The sequence below is a fragment of the Ailuropoda melanoleuca genome, chromosome 2 (assembly GCF_002007445.2).
Source record: "Ailuropoda melanoleuca isolate Jingjing chromosome 2, ASM200744v2, whole genome shotgun sequence".
NCBI classification, from domain to species: Eukaryota; Metazoa; Chordata; class Mammalia; order Carnivora; family Ursidae; genus Ailuropoda; species Ailuropoda melanoleuca.
The window spans coordinates 43635880-43654183 of NC_048219.1; the positions used below are offsets into that span (position 1 = coordinate 43635880).

Consider the following 18304-nt stretch of genomic DNA (forward strand, 5'->3'; position numbering starts at 1 on the left):
AAAATACTGTTTTGTCTTGAGAGTTTCTAGTTGATCTAAATGCGAGCATGGTCCCAGGATCTCTTACAGTTAACTTACACGAGCTTCCACAATTTTATTCTATAACACAGTCGAGAGATCTTTTATATAATAAGAAGTGTTAAGTAGAAATAGATGTGCACATTTTGATTCATAGTCATTTAAATCTGTCATGATTAAACACATCTACTTAAAATATCTTGGTATACAGCATTAAGCAAATTTGCTAAATCTTAAGATAACACATTTTGTTTCTTCCATTTTAAATAGTTTTGAGATATCCGCTGCACCAATTTTCGTTGAAAAGCAAAATATTCTTATTGGATAGCACGTCATCCTTCTCTTCTATGACACAGCTCAGCTGTGATTTAGGAAATCAGCCCCGACCTGTAAAATCTGCAATAGCTGATTGTACCTTAATTTCTACGTTGTACTCACTCACTCACTCACTTCTTCCCATGTGGTTTCCTAGGCTTCTATTTTTTTTTTAACCAATACTGTCAAGTTAAGAATCATCATAATTTATGTGCACATATTCCTTTCCTGCTTAGATATATAAATAGATACACAAAGTGTGTGAGAATGAATTTAAAGGCCAATAAACTTAAACTTGGAAACACAGATTCTTCTGCAGTGTCTTCAGATGCCCACTTCCTGACCACATCTAGGGCCTCTGCACAACACCTCTGAAATCTAGCTTCAACTATCGTCCAAAGGCTGGAATCACGTGGGACTTATCAGATTTTCTTATCAGATTTGCCCTGGATGAACAAATGGCTGCCTAGATAACAAAGCACATAGCATTTACATACTTTTCCTTCTCCAATTCCTTTTCAACCTTGTTGAAAAACTGCCATTTGTCCACTCCTGCCATGTAAACCTGGGAAGAAATTTATTTTGTACTTAAGAATAAGTTTCAGGTTGTTTTGTCTTCATGTATTTCTGTGCTTTGATGAAAGTGGTATTTCTTGGACAGTAATCTCCATTACAATTTGGAAGTATCAGTTCCTTAAATTATTGATACAGATAAAGCACTCTGTTGTACACCAATATGCTACTACACATTTGAAGATAAATTCATATTTCTGTAATTAAATAAGCAGAAATCATTCACGTTATCAGCTTGAAGGACTATAAAGGCATGTGGTCTTTCGATCATAAGGCGGGCACCTCACCAATGCACCCTCGGTTTTGGCAGCCATTTATTCATTCATTCATTCATTGAATAAATACTGAGCTTTTCCTACATTTCAAGTGTTGTACTAGGTGCTGGCAAGGAAAACCCAAACACACTCATACCACTTAAATCCATACTGTGTGTGTCTGTCTGTCTGATTATGACCTGGGACCAGAGGACCATTCACGAGGTAAAGCTCTTTACTGTAACATCACTTAAGTGCACTTTTTTTTCTGGAAAAAGGAGGTAGCTTTGTCTAATTCTTCATGAGTGACCTGTGGGATAGTCTAATTCTATAGCGCAGGGAGGTTTTATAACAGGGCTTTAGTATTAGGTTATATACCATCATATTTTCTAAAATGCAGGCTACTGGAACCATCATGAATTACATAAGCACTCTCAGCAGATCTTGTTTATCCACTCAGTTTGACATGGTTATTCATAATAATAATAATAAATTGATTATTCCCGCCTGACCTAGGATGGTTTATATATTAATCAAATAGATATATCATACCTCTTAAAATCAATTATTCCTCAAATGCCTACTAAACACAGGGGAAAAAGGAGTTACTATGAAGAAGTATAAAATAAATCTCAAATTTTTTAAAACTAGGAATGCAATAAGGTAAGCTGTAAATTAAAATCTTCGTGAGAAAATGTGAATGAGTTTGCAAAATGAATGCTCCAAAGGATACAAAGAGCATTTTGTATAGATCTCACGTAAACGATTGCTATGTTTGTTGGGGAGGTTTTCTTTTAAGGGCTACTCTCAAAACTTAGTGTAATAATCTACTTGTGCCAAAAAGACATTAAGCTTAGCTATCAAGGTTTGTACACGTACAGTATAAGAAAAACATGTTAATAATAAATATTTAGATATAGAGCTACTTTGAAGACAGAACAGAGAAAGTGCTGTGAGGGGTCAATACTATTAATGTTCTTATCCTATAAATAGGCCAAACTATGGAAAATCTATATGGAACCTTCAAAATATTTATTGGTCCTGGAAACAGAGTTAGTATTTAAATATCCAGAAGACAAGAAAATACTTTTGGTGGAACGATCAGGGAAGATAATTAACCACAGCACCTATCTTTAGTTCTCAAATCAGTTCTTAAATAGTATTTTGAAAAATCACTTTACTGACTCTCAAGATCAGATTCACGAATCTTATCCAGGCTTTTAGGAATTAAAAAATGTATTCAAAAAGAAGAACATATAGTAATTTGGATAGCCACAAATCCTGTCATATTTCAAATAAATGGAATTGGCTCTTATTTAATGAGTAAAACTAATCACCAACACAACCAAAATTTAAACTTCATAAGTTCAGCAGATAATTTATGTATAATTTATGAGCAATATTTACATCAGTAACACTGAATATTATGGATGTATTTTTATCCTAATGCAACTTTTTGTGTTTTTTTTTTTAATCTTAATGCAACTTTTTAAAAAAATGTAAGAGGAAAAGAGTGACATGGAGAGAAAGACAGAGAATACAGAAGACGAAGGTCTTGGAACAAAAACAAATTTTTGCCTATCTCTCATGCTCTATGGATTCAATCCCCCATGTACTCAGTATACTGGAATATTAACTTTCCCCACTCCATCCTCACCACAGACCAAGATCATTTATAAAAAAAAGTTTTCATCTCATAATTAATCACATATTCAGCTCCAATGGCAGAGACCCAAAAACACTAGACTGTTAATAATATATTTTCCTTTGTTTGTGTTTCAATACTTTTGGCACATAGGGGATTATCTATGCTTCTGAGACCATTTAGCCTTATATCAAAATTCTCCTTCAATGCATAAACAGTGGCATGCCAGAGATGCCTAAATTCACAGTAAGGTTTATGGCTACTTTTTGCCAAAAGCTGTGAACATGCAAGTTGATTAGGTGTTCTCTTTCATGCTCCTGTCTGTATTATTTCATTGGATAATGAGATAGGCTGCCCTTTCTGTCCATCATTAGAGCAGCTGGAGACAGCATTTGCTACCTGACAAAACTTTCGAAGAAGGATCTTTCTTAGCAGCAGATAAACCCAGGGATCCAAGATCTGGTTCAGTGAAGCCAGGCGAACAGCTATTAAGAAGAAGTTGCATTCTTTCAGCTTTTCAGTGTGAGTCTTGCAGTGCTCAACTGATGTCTGATTGAAGATCATTTTCAACATCATTATCTAAGAAAAAGGGACAAATAATTGTTCCAAAGATTAACAAGGTCACACGCACCTCCTCTATACAGTACTTTGCACAGGGTTTACAGTAAATTGGTTGTGAGATTGAAATGATTAATTCAGGCAAAATTTACATTCACAGGACACAGCCCTGAACGAATACAAGGCATTCCTACAGATTTTCCCACATTTTTGGCATTTGACATGATGCAGCTTTTTAAAAAGTACACATTCTCAGGTTCTTGGTTCTTGGGCTTTAAGAAGCTTGAAATCTCAAAAACACATCTCAAAATTAGCTAAAGTCCTCTGTCTTGTCGCTGAAAGTATCCATAGGTTGATGCCCTGACGGAAACCAACACTTCCACAAACCAAAACATGTTTAACCTTAAACTTTAGTAGTTCTGAGAAGAAATTACAGAAAAAAAAATAGAAGCAAAAAAGGGGAAAATAATACTTATTATTAGCATTTTCTGAATCCTTACTATTTGCCAGGGCTGTGTCAAATTCTTCATACGCATTGAATAAACAATGAAGATAGTATTTTTACCATCTCCTTTTTACAACTGCAGAAGCCAAATTAAGCCTTGACGTACAATGGCTGAGCCGGACTTAACTGAGGTTTACTAACAGCACTTGACATACGCAGCTTCACTTTTTTTGTTGTTTTCGTCTCTTCCTCTTCACCATACGCACACACTAGAATGTAAACCCCTGGAAGGCAAGATTTGGGACTCTTTTTCCCCCCACGAGTACAATTCCCAATACCTAGACCAATACTTACTAGATAGTGCTCAAAAATATTTGTGAATAAATATATAACACATATGTGAATATATGACATATGTATAATATAAATATATTTATATTTGAATGAATAAATGTTTGTGATTTCTATAGAAGAGGGGAAAAAATGAAGGTTCATACACCTCTGAAAAGGTATTCAAGCTCATTAATAATTAGAAAAATGCAAATTATGAGAAAACAAGAAACCATTTTACACCCACTAGTTTGACAAAAATGAAGACATGAGGCTTTTCCAAATGTTAGCATGGGGGTGGAGCAAGAAGGACTCTTTTACATGCCACAAGCTGCCATGCGAACCGGAGCAACCACCTTGGAGAATAAATTGAGCGTTACTTCATCGGCCAGCCGTCCTATGCCTAGGAACATACCATCCTCACTCCCTGCACCAGGAGCTGTATATATGACTGTTCATTACAGTGTTACAACAGCAACAACAACAACAAAAACAGAAATAAGCCAAACACACACAGGTTCACATTTGCAAGCAAAGAAAGGTGCTGACTTTATAACTGGCTCCTAAATTCATCTTTCTAACTGTACACGACTATGAAGCACTTGAAATAGGGCCAGAACAAATTGAGATGTTGGAATATATAATGATTGTATAATGAAATTATAATATTTTTGGTATACTGTATCAAATAAACTATATTACTAAAATCAGCATCGCTTCCTTCTCTTTCTTTTTTTTACTTTTTAAAAAATGTCACTACTGGGAAATCTGAAATTATATATGGAGCTGGCATTTGTTGCTCACAGTACATTCCATTGAACCCAAGGCCTCTCTTGAGGCCCATACTTACTTGGATGTTTGTCCCTAGGTCATATACCTCAAATTGAAGTCAACATCCCCAAACATCCAAAACACCCTGGACCACAAACCCACAAACCCACAATCCCAACAATGGCGCTTGCTTCTTGTATAGTCATCCTGGCCCAACATGTCAGCTGTCTTTGAATCTTTCTTTTGCCTCATCCTCTTCAATGCCTTTTGCTCTTGTGCCAACCTCATCCTAGTTCAGCTCCTCCACTCCCCTGGATTATAGTTCTGATAGACATCAAGATGGTGCATACAGATGTTAACACATCACAGATTCAGCATCCGAACTAAATTCCAGCTCTGACCAAACCCTCACCAGCTACAAGAACTTCAACTTGGTCTTTTTGGACAAAATTGACCCACAGATTCTTTTTTTTTAATTTAACAGAGATAGAGACAGCCAGCGAGAGAGGGAACACAAGCAGGGGGAGTGGGAGAGGAAGAAGCAGGCTCACAGCGGAGGAGCCTGATGTGGGGCGATCCCATAACGCCGGGATCACGCCCTGAGCCAAAGGCAGACGCTTAACCGCTGTGCCACCCAGGCGCCCCTTGACCCACAGATTCTTAAATCTGGCAAAGGACACAGAAATTTCCAGGTTTCACTTATAGCACAAATTCATCCCCTGGGACTTAACCATGGTCCTTGACCACTTTACCACCTAATACCTGAACAAAATTATGGTTCTGTAAACAAATAAGAAGAAGAGAATGTGTAGACAACCTGCAGATAGTCATATATTCTTACTCCGTAATTTCTTTTAAGGAATTTTTTCCAAGGGATGTACTGAATAAAAGCAAAAACGGCTGTATAAATAAGTCAATGTTCAGTGAAGCAGTATCTACATTAGTAAGAAACTGTAAACACATAAATCTCTAACACCAGGAGTAAAGCTTAATAAAATATGACTTATTTGTATAGTGGTATATATAAGAATTGGGTGAAAACAGAATATAAGTTCGTGTATATAAAGCTATATTGTTATAATAATTAAATTATGTGAAATACATAGACTTGTGGAAGGCAATGGATTTATTACTATTCAACAATAACTTACCATTAAACCATCATTAAATTATTTTAAAAACTGTATGTACATAAAAGCATTTCAGTTAATGAAAGTTTTATTTAAAGGAAGTTGATGATAATTGCTTTCATTAATAAATATGAATTATTACACACCAATTTTTAAAAAATAAGTCAATCTACATCAGTATCTTCTGATGCGGGCTCATGGTCCTGTGAACTGAAGGCTACCTCTCCCTGTGTACACACATGGCTGCCAGAGATCTACGTCTCAGTTCTTAGAACCTGGGACGATGTTATCACGCGAGACAAAAAGGACTCTGCAGATATGATTCCTGGTAAGGGTCTTGTGATGGGGAGATTTTTCTGGAAAACCTGAGAATTTTACCCAGCTGTGGTAAGAAAGAGGGAGTCAGAGAGATACAACGTTGCCGGTTTTGAACATAGAGGAAGGGAGCCATGAGTTAAGGAATGGAGATGGCTTCTGGAAACCGAAAAAGGTAAGGAAATGAGTCTCCAATTCTCCTTCAGAGCCTCCAGAAAGGAATGGAGCCCCATGGACACCTTGATATTAACCCAGTGAGATTCATGTCAGGCTTCTAAGAGAATTGTAAGAGAAATTGGTCTTGTTTAAGCCACTAAGTTAATAAATTTGTTAGAGAACTGCAGTAGAAAACTAACACACCTACGAAAGAAAGAAAGAAAGAAAGAAAAGAAAAGAAAAGAAAAGAAAAAAGAAAGAAAGAAAAAGAAAGAAAGGAAGAAAGGAAGAAAGAAAACTAACACACCTACAGATTGAACTCTCAACAGATGTGGAGAGGGGATGGGGAGGAATTTGTTTGAAAATGGTTTACCGTCTCTCATAGATACAACATCTCAGCAAGCTTGTTTACTTTGTTCACTTTCTCAGGAAACCTTTTTTTTTTAACATTAAGTAAAAGTGAACTTCATCCCAACTGTTTAAATAATCTCAATTTCTAAGTTTGCAACATGTAAAAATGAACTCTTGTTATTCTAGTAGCATCAATTAAATTTCAGTGTGTTTGATTAAAAGGTATAAAATCATATTTTCAATAGTTTTCCTTTAAGAAAAACATACGCTTAACCGCTGTGCCACCCAGGCGCCCCAACATTTTCATTTTCATTTTTTTTAATAAAATAAAGTATTGAAATTCTCCAACTTTTTATAATCAGGAAAGTTAAAATCACTAATTAAAATGGGATTTCAGTCATTTTACACAGTCCTCCTTGATTATTTTAAAATTAGTTTTTATGGGGCTAATAATCTTAAATTATTATTAGGCTAATATAGGTTTCATATTCCTTACATTGATTAGTCCTCTGTAATTTCCCATAATTTACTATGGACAGTGCAGTGATTATGAAATTATGAAACCAAGCTCTGTAAGCAATAGCTGGCGCATGGGGAGAGACACTCCAGCTTTTCCCGGAAATCATGGGATGCGAAAGATGACAATAACTAGAATTAGAGGCAGTAAGCATGATATTGTCATTTCCAAATGGCAGCAGGAATGGAAATAGGTCTCCCAAATCCATCTAATCTTGAACATAAACGCAAATTAACATCCATCTGTTGATTTCCCAATATTTAAGGAGCTGAACAGCGATTACAATTTTTGCAAATATTTTTCAGACATTCAGACTGAAAGAAAACCTTTGACATGACTGTAGATTTCTAGTAGAAATGATTTTTCCTAGTAGTCCAATTCAATTCCTTACCCAAGGAAAAAAGAACAAACAAAAAAACTACTTTTTTAGCAAGTGCATGAATACTCTGCATGATTGCTCCTTCTGACCAGCCTCTCAGTGATCTGGTCAAGGGAATGGTAAGATGAATTCTGGTTGCCCTGAAAGGCAGCTCTTCTGCCGGCATCTCCCCCAGGCTCCTCGTGACTCTCTGAGGGCTCTTGCCTCTCCCTGGTTACCAGCAGGAGTAGAGAGCTCTTTTTGTACCCATGCTGACCAGATGCACAACTATATCAGTGTCCCCTAAATTCTCCATCCCTGCCTAGGGTCAAGGGCAACTACATTGTTCCACCTAAAGGAAAAAACTGATGTCTCTCTTTTCCAGTGATAACGATCTTTTAAATGTGCAAAGCACTAATCAAGGAGACAGTTCTCAATATTCTGCATTTGGATTTTGTTTTATTGCAGCAGGATTTATAACTACACATTTAAAAATCTTTGGTACTTCACTTCTTAATTCAAAAATACCTTGAGTTATAGGTCATAAATATCGATTGAAGATGATAAATGAGTAAACCCAGAAAAATTAACTTGTGGGGGAGGAAATAAAATTGTTTACTTGCCTTTAGGCTCCATTTTGCAGCTTTTATGCATTTCCTGTTTATTCCTAATGTAAGTGTGTAAGAGAACTTTCCTCACAGCCAATTTGTAGCTATGATGTTTTGTTTTTCATAATCCTCTGTTGTTAGGCTAAAGGAGAATAACCTGCTCTACGGGAAATTCCCTCTATCATTTGATAAATGCACTACATTATAATACACTGAAACCAGTCTGGGCCCTTTAAATCACTTAATTACATAATTTGAAGGATTATCATGGGAAGAAGCTTCACCCTGGATTTAAGAAATAACTGCAGTCTTTCCAGTCTGGTTACAACTCTGTTCTCCAGTTGCCAAATCATCTCAGCGTTCTACGCTCTACTGTTTCAGAAGCTTCTCCCGCCTTATCTAATCTGAAAGCTGAAAATAAACAGCTCATGAACATTAAAAAAATTACTAGAAGTCGTGTTATTTCATCTTTACTATTACGTAATTTTATAAAATTTTTCAAAACAGTGACTGCTGGCACTGCCACCAGGTGAGATTTTAGGCAAGCCACTTACTCTCTATGCTTTAGTAAACTCACTAGGAAACAAAAGGGCTGGCCCAGAAGGCCTCTTAAACGTATATATACACCTCTATGGTTAAGTTTTTTCTTATATGAGTTCTACGGCAAAGCTGGAAAATGAATAAGGATTTAATTTGAGAAAGAAAAGAAACTGAAAGGTAAAAGGTATAAACAAAAGACAAAATTCCTCTTCAGGAAAACCCCAAATGTATCTTTTGGAAAACAGAGGAGAGAGGAAAACTACAAAGTTAGAAAATGGACAAACGATTAGTACAAGGGCCTCAATTCATAAAGCTTTTGGGGAAGATTTTTTTAGAAGTAGCTGACATTGGCAAACAGGCTGACCAAGAGTTAGATACCCACCATAAATATGGCTCAGCTTTGCATCTAGGCTGGGGACTGGTTACCTGAGTTTGGATCTTAATTTCTCCCTTCTCTAAAACATGATTAATACATGCTTACCGAATATCTTCTCCATCTAGTAATGCAGCTGCAAAAATTACAATGAGATGAGAATAATTAAGGTCTTCGATATACAAAGTCTGCCTCTTCCCAAGCCCCGGGCTACTGCACTATTGCGTAGGCTTCCAGAAGAGAATGCTCTGATGTTCAGGAATAGACCAGTGGATGCTTGAGGAATACTAGGAAATAAATTTATTATCTATATGTCTGCTTTTCTTAAATTCCTACCTAGTAATGTCTTTTTAGAAGAAAAAACTTAAACTTTAAAGATGTTTGGTAATGCAGAACCATTAATCAGTAGCTGCATAGGGGACTGCCATATCCCTCCATATTGTAAAGAAGCCTGCAAACTGCCACCACTTTATTTGGTACATAAGAATTACCATCTCCTTTCAAGTAGTATGCATTGTAAATTCTGTGTAATTTGGCTCAGTATAGCTCATTATAAACGTTATGCCTAGAGAGATACCTTTCTATTAGAACAGTCAAAAAATAGCAGTAACTAAGTATTCAAATTCTGGCTGAAAGGGGCAAGGCAAAACTTACCGTATAAAAGTATTTATTCCTTGGATTATAGATGATAAATTAGCTTTGTGATATACATGTCAGAAGGGCTATCTTTATTACATTTCAAAACTTTATATCTCAGGTGTCAAGTGAAAGTTTAGAAAATATGTCTTTGTCAAGGTTTAAAGAACATTCGTCCTTTCAAATATTTAGATTTAAGATAGTTTTCTTTTTTCTGCCAAAGTACAGTTTCATTTAAACCCAGAACGCTGAATCCTATCACGCACTCAGAGATCCACGGTGTTAGTGACAATTACGGTGTTTTATGCTGACAGATGGTAGCTACTTTCGTGGTGAGTATAGCATATCCTATAAACTTGTTCAATCACTATGTCATTCACCTAAAACTAATGTAACATTGTATGTCAACTATACTCAAAAAAAATTTTTTTTTAAGAGTAGCTAAAANAAACTTGTTCAATCACTATGTCATTCACCTAAAACTAATGTAACATTGTATGTCAACTATACTCAAAAAAAAATTTTTTTTAAGAGTAGCTAAATGATNAAAAAAAAATTTTTTTTAAGAGTAGCTAAATGATTGAGAAGGAATCAGAGATGTGGGCTAAGTTTTTGTGTGCAGAGACAGTCACCTCTAAAGAAAATTAGGAAAACTGAAAAGACTAACAATAAAGCACAGGGCACAATTTAAATTATGGGATATCCACTGATTTGTGTAATATACATGTATTTCAACGCTGCCATTTAAAATGACATTTTTGAAAAATATTTAATAATGTGAAGAAATATTCAGGAATGTTAAAACTAAAAACAAATGTTTATTATGTAGTATAATCCAATTTTAAAAACATCTCCAGGTGGGAATTAGGGCAATTTTTATTTTCTTCTCTATTTTTTCTTTGTTTTCCAAATTCTCCACAATAAACATGTTATTTGCACACTTACAAAAGAAGCATTAAATGCAGAGTAGCTGGAAGCTTCAATATAAACAATAACCTATTAAATAGTTTATTGGTGAAATGTTAGTGTCACAATCCATCCTGGAACCATCACATGGTCATTTCTGTTTGAATTCTTAGGTAGTCGATGTGTGCATAATTTAACAACCAATAGGTAAACAGTCAGACACTCTATAATTGATCAAAGCATTTAACTTAATCATCAATTCATTATGGCTTATTAAAGGGAATGTAATGTTTAGTGGTCAGTTAGTGGCTTCTGTGATTCATGGACAGTACAGCCACCACGTGCAAAAGACTCCTTCCCTGTACCACAACTTGTACGTGATGCAGGCTGATTGTGGTTCTAACCTAATATGATAAATTCTTATTTAACTTGATCTCATGTCCAAATGACACTCTCTTTTGGAGCTATGCTGTGGGAGGACTGGATCTCATAGGGGGATCCACACAGACGTGTCTTGTACTTGGGGTGAACACTGGGTGAATATAGGCAGATTGGGGTCTCTCTCAATTCATGGTCCCCAACCTTCCAACCTTGTCTCACTCCCTAGTCACCTCTCTCTCTGTCTCTCTCTGTCTCTCTCTCTTTCATTCACCACAGTAGCTATCTCATACATTCTCCACTGTCCTTCACCTCACAGAGAAAACAAGCTGTCTAGGGCCCTCTCACCTTCTTACCACCAAGTTTGGCATCTGTAGCTAACCATTTCGCCTTGCCTCTTATTCAAATAGAAGAGGTGTCCCATCTCCTATCTAAGACTAACGCTCTATCTGGGCACTGAATATTATCCAGCATGATTGAATGTCAAAAGCTTTATTTTTTTTTTCAATTATCTCCTTCTTTTACCTTTAACTTTTGGCTTTTTCCCAGTATTATAATAACATATCTAAATTTCTCCTATCTTGAGAAAATAAAATCTTCTGCAGAATTCTCACCTCCCTACATATAGTGCTCCACAAGTTACAGCTGAATTCTCCAAAGAGTTGTCTACCTTCCTTATCTTCAAATTTATTCTTTAACCTACTACAGCCTGGCCTGAGTGCCCACAAATCCTCAAGAAGTGCTGTTCCCAAGGCCACCAACAAGGTTTCAAAATCCACTAGACACTTAAAAGTCTTTTTTTTTTTTAAAGATTTTATTTATTTATTTGACAGAGATAGAGACAGCCAGCGAGAGAGGGAACACAAGCGGGGGAGTGGGAGAGGAAGAAGCAGGCTCCCAGCAGAAAAGCCTGATGTGGGGCTCGATCCCAGAATGCTGGGATCACGCCCTGAGCTGAAGGCAGATGCTTAACCGCTGTGTCACTCAGGCGCCCCTAAAAGTCTTTCTTGAAACATTCTCTTCCCTAAGATTCAGGTTGCCAAAGATACAGGTTGCCATTTCCCAAATATTCCCAAATATTCAAGTTGCCATTTGACCTGAGTTTCTTACTAATTTCCCTGCTACCTCTCTGGGTGATCCCTCGCAGTCTCTTTTATGGCTCCTGTTTCTCTACCTATCTTGAAAATGTCAGCATTTTGGGGTTCTATCTTAAATAATGGGAGGTTGCCTCCCCTTCTTGCTGTGCATAAACTTGGTGGATGACCCCTTCTACCCTCATGACTTCAAAATCCATCTATGCACTGTAGGCTATACCTCTTTAAGCTCCAGACTGATTAATTTGGCTGCCTGTAGCACAGCTGTGCCTAGATGTCTTACATCAAATTCAACAGGCTCCAAACTGACATTATTATCTGCTTCAAAGCTGCTCTCCACCAATCTTCCCTAGTTCAGTGAACCCAGCTCTCTAAAACAGAAACCTAAGAGTTACCCTAGATTCATCTTGATTCATTTCTCTGAGTCTCTCTCTTGTCTTTCTCTACCTATTCTGCCTCATTATCCATATTCCTCACATCCAATCAATCACAAAGTCTCCCATTATCTTCCTAATATAGATTTTAAATCTATCATTTCTCTCATCTCCACTCCCATTGACCCTAAACCCAGACCACCACCATCTCTTGTCTGAACTACCACAAAAGTCTACTACACCATTTGTTACCCTCCATTCTGGACCCCTCCATGCTGCCTACAAAGGATATTCCTAAAACAGAAATTTTACTGTGATATTCCATTTTGAAAAGTTCCTCAATAGGTTCTCATTGCCCTGAGGAAAGCCTTTAAATGAACATTGAAGGCTCATCACCACTCAGCCCCTGCTGAGCTCACTAGCCTAAATTCTCACCACTCTTTACTCTCACATCTATATTCCAATCACCTTGAACTTCTCTGAGTTCTTTAAAAGTTCATCTTGCTTCTGAACTTCTACAAATCTGGATCCCTAGGTCTTATAACTCTTATTCCCTTCTCTACTTGGCTAATTCCAACTTATTTTTTGTGTAGACTTGAAATGTCAATTTATCTGGTGTTTCCCTTGCCAAAAGCCTAGTGGGTAAGTTTTAATATGGACTTCCCAAATTCTCTACTTCCTTTATTACCCCAAAATATTTTATAGTGCTGCTTGTTTTTAATGTCAGTCTCTCTTCATAGATAAATATTGTTACAAGAGTAGGGATTATTTCGGTCCTTTTAGGTGTATCTAAGGAAGCACCTAGCACAGAATATATTACATTATAGATTTATAAATATTTTTGAATTAACCAATGAATGAATGGTTGAAAGAGTACTGCCTCCCATTTGGGGGTACCAGATTCTAGAATTTTTATCTAATGTACAAATACACCAATATTTATCCCTATTCAAGTCTTTTTGTTGTTTTTGTTGTTTCTGTTATTATAATTAGCCAGGATAACAGGTTCAATTTAGGTACTAATGGACTTTAAGTACTTCTTATTACTCATGATTTTAAGTAGAATGTTATAGTTACAGCAGTAACCTGGAGGCAGCTGGAGAGCTAGGCTGTAGAATCAATAGGAGCAGCAAATATTTAAAATAAAACATACTGAATCTATAAGAAGGGAAAATTCTTGTTGTGTATTTAATAACAATTTTTCCAGAAATATACCTCAAGACAAAACCAAAATAAGACATGCATATCAACACCATCTTTAACGAGGCTATTTGCTATCAATTTATGATACGTAGTAAGTCAAAAGTTCTTTCATTATTATAAAAATGTTACGTGGGATTCTAGTGCTCCTTGCTTATAGAATTCTTGCCCACAAATATGAGACTGTATCTTATATGTATAGTATAATAAGTATTTAAAATACCCTTCAGAGTCTAACAGATAACACATCAATAATAGTTTAATTTACTTGTAAAATTCTCTGCCAATGTTAGGCTTCTAGTCAGCGTCAGCACAGGAACTTCCTAATGTATGAGTAATTCATTTTCTTTTTTCTAATACAAAACACATCCTCATAAAATTTACCAGCTTTCTTTATAGTTAACTTGTGGTATTGACTGTAAACCTGGGCTAAGTAATTGTGCAGTGCCAGAGCCACCACGGGAGGGGCTTAAGGTGTCATGTATTGGCATCACTTTTTCTTTGACTTTAAAGAGAACATTCTGTGATTTCCCAATCATGACAGGATGGTCAGTCTCCAATGCCTCAGCCTTTCGAAAGAGAATTGTGTTAACTGGGTTTAACCTGCATTGTTACTGCTTGTGTGAAAACACTGCAACCAAACATTTCTGCTGACCTTTTTTCCTTTTGGGTCTACCAAGTAGCAGCACTGAAAACATGGATTCCTGCAGCCCACTCAGCTCACTGCTCTGCTGCATTAACAGGTATGAAGGTATATAGTAAATGGTAAAACACTCAGACTTACTGACTTATACTAAGTACTATATCAATATTATTTTTGTCTTCTTCTTCTCCTTCTCCTTCTTCTTCAGATTTAAGTGTAATAAAAGGAAGCATAAAAGATCCATTCACTATTGTCTCCTAAGTACATGGATTCTAATTAGGAAGAATGTGGCTATGACACCACAAAATGGTAACTTGCTATGTCCATAGAGATACAGCTCCCTTTTTAACCCCATTGTTCCTTGAGATTTATGTAGCAGCCTTGTAATACACCTTCACAATCACGCCTTCCTTTCATGCACTATGTATGTGGCAGGTGAAAACTATCAAGTGCCATGTGTTATTTACATTACAAATGATAAACTTTATTTTTCAAAATGTTCTTCTGAAAAGACTGTGTTTTTTGTTTTCAGAAAATCAGACTTTACCAAATCACTTAAAGTACAGTTAGCACTTACAGTTTTGTACCAGGTTTGAGGAAAGTTTAAAGACGACTGAATTCACATTACATGGGATGTAGAAAAATGGAAACTTGTAACCTGTTCATCTTCCATGTTTTGCACCCTTAGGCTGCTTTTGTCTCATCTGTTGGTTTAGTTGGATTCATACCATTTGGTCCAAAAGCACAGTAACTAATAGGAACCAGAAGAAAGCAAACATGAGGAAGAAATCAATTTTTCCCATGACTCAGAAGCCAAATTCCTATGAAGACTATAGGTTCCTAAGAGAAAATAACCAAATCCTAACATCTGAATCCATCAGCTCCCTCTCTTCTTAATGTGTGAGTTCCATGAAAGTATTTTTACTGCACTATTTAGCTTCCTAGGGAAGATCTTAAGAAAGTAATTATAAAATTATTCCTCTTACTATCTTAGGGACTTTATTATTTCATTTTAAAATCTATATTTGATGTAAGTATTTTCAAAAATGTTTTTGCAGTAATTGGTGAATAGCTGTTATTGGCATTTCCAGCTCCTTACCCCACTGGACCAGAGCAGTTCTGTTTTTGTCTGTTTCTCTAAAGAGACCTTTTTAAATAGTTTCTCCAGCTGAAACAATTGGAAACTTGATGGCTTAATGCAGCTCTGTCCAAAAGAAATATAATTCAAGCCACAAACAAGAGCCACATGTATGCTTTTAAGGTTTATAGTAACTACATTTAAAAGAAGCAAAAAAAAAACACAAAAACCATGTAGAATTGATGTTAGCAATATATTTTAATTTACCAAATATATCTGAAATACTATTTCAATATGTAAGCAATATAAAAATTATTGAGATATTTTACTTTTTTGTACATAATGTTCAAAATCTGATGTGTATTTTACATTCTCAATTTGGAGTTATCACATTTCAAGTCTCCAATAACCACATGTGGCTAGTGGTTACCACAATGGACAATGTAGGTCTAGGGCTTTATACTTTTTTTTTTAGAGAGAGAGAAGGAGCGAGAGTGCACATGTATGCACGACCAGGGAGGGAGGAGCAGAGGGAGAAGGAGAGAGAAAATCTTAAGCAGGATCCACACTCAGCATGGAGCCAATGCAGGGCTCAATCTCACAATCCTGAGATCATTACCTGAGTCGAAATCAAGAGTCTGACACTTAACCAACTGAGCCACCCAGGCACCCCTAGGGCTTTATACTTTTTGAGGGCCCTTCACATATATTCTTTTAATTAAACTGCATAGGTCTCATCACGCAGTGTCTACTGTTGGCTGCCTACCCAACATCCATTCTTCCACCTCCCCTTCTTATCAGTACGTGTATTTTTATTGGAGTCTAGGTACTCCAGAGCTGACCTTATCACTAAATACTAGAATGTGTCTGGATCCGTGATGATGATGTGACCCCCTACTAGAAAATGAGAGCCAAGAAGACGTTCCCTGAGGATATCTGGGGAAAAGTTTCTACATTTTTGGGAGTGAGCCATAGAAAAACACAGCTTCTTAGTCCTGCTAGAAGTGAACTAGAAAGCATGTACACTAGTCTCCAATAATAAACAGGGGATACATTTCAAGACACCCAGTGAGTACCTGAAACCACATATAGTACCAAACCCCACACATACTGTTTTCCCTATTTATACATACCTATGATAAAGTTTAATTTATAAATTAGGCACAGTAAGAGATTAACAATAACTAATAATGAAATATAATTATAATTACATACTATAATAAAACTTATGTCAATGTGGCTCTCTGTCTCACAATACCTTGTTGTACGTACTCCACCTTCTTGTGATGATGTGAGGTGATAAAATGCCTACACGATGAGGTGAGGTGATAAAATGCCTACACGATGAGATGAAGTGAGGTCAATGATGTAAGCATTGTGACATATCGTTAGGCTACTACTGACCTCCTGATAATACATCAGAAGGAGATCATCTGCTTCTGGACCATGGTGTACTTGAACCATGGAAAGTGAATCTGTGTATCGAGGTGGAGGGAAGGTTGCTATACTACTGACCATCCTAAAACCTGAGGGGAACCAGCCATCAATAGGATGAGGTCAACACTGTAGACTGCCAAAAACAGGACAAGCCTTGGTCCTTGATGACAATGCTAAATTCTGGGTTAACCAACTCCAAAGGCTGCCCTAACTCTGGATTTGCGGTTATATTCTATTATTCTGAAGCTAGTATATTATATCACCTCTCCTAACAAATGAGGGCAAAATAATTACACTGAAACTTTTGAGCCTCTTTTGAAGCATTGTTTTCCCCTTTCTTTGTTATTTTTACTGTTTCCCTATTGTTGCTAAAATTCCTCATTGTTTCATTCTTATCCTCAGGGCACCTCCCTAAACATCCTTTTTTGGTTTTTTTCTGCTTCGGACACCAGACATTAGAGTAGTGGTTTCTAATGCTTCCACCCACTGCTTCTAATTAACTTCTCTCTTCCATTACAAAAACAATGGTTGTGTCTCCTGTTCTTGTCTATCCTGAAGGTAGTTTTTAATCTTTCTAAGAATTGTTATTACTAACAACAACATGGAAACAATAAAAGTAACACACAAAGGAAAAGGTATGTTTTCTAAAATGCTCACAAGTCGCACGGCATAAATAGTACACAATATTCATGAGACACAGCTGTCTTGGCGGCTCTGGCAATAAAAATACTTGGGTTTGATTTACTCAATACCATTCACAACTCTGGACCTTAAAGCAAGTTGCTTCCCCAGCAAGTGAAAAAGTAAAGCAAAATAAAATAAAGAGATATCATCCACCTTGAAGGATTTATATGAAGATGAAATCCATGTAATATATGTAAAACTTTAAAGGCCAGGATTTATACATCGATTTTCTGATTCCAAATCTAGTGTCTTTTTCGCTTCATTACAGTTTCATTTTTTTCATTTGTCCCACAATCACTTATTAAGTGGCAGCTATGGGCCAGGAAAATTTATAGACTAATAAGGCAAAGTCCCTGTTCTGAAGCCCTTTACAGTGTGCAGTGAGTCGGACAAATAAATGAATATTAACAAGAGGGAGGCCATACAGTTTAGTCATTTATCACAGTGGCTATAAAATCAGACAAATCTGGATTTGAAAGTCAGCCCTGTTTTTTGTTAGCTATGTGATCTGGGAAAGTTACTTAACATCTCAAAACCGCTTTCCTCATCTGAAAAAGGAGATAGCAGTATCCTTTCAGAGTGTTGTTGACAGAATGAAATGAGATTATGTCTGTGAA

The 18304-nt window shown here is 36.4% G+C and overlaps 1 protein-coding gene across 6 annotated transcripts in view; it reads right to left on the reverse strand.

The window, feature by feature from the left end:
* The window catches only part of PTGER3 (prostaglandin E receptor 3), a 176024-nt gene that overhangs the window by 140662 nt on the left and 17058 nt on the right, over positions 1-18304 (reverse strand). For 5 of the 6 annotated variants that reach the window (XR_004623270.1, XR_004623269.1, XM_034653694.1 and 2 more), the window contains one exon: positions 3205-3384. The exons of the other annotated variant lie outside the window; for it this stretch is intronic. Coding sequence is in view for 3 of the 5 variants with exons in the window: in XM_034653694.1 (XP_034509585.1) it covers positions 3205-3384 (180 nt within the window). In the remaining 2 variants the exon portion in view is untranslated. The remainder of the gene's footprint in view (positions 1-3204; positions 3385-18304) is intronic. 6 annotated transcript variants of the gene reach the window in all.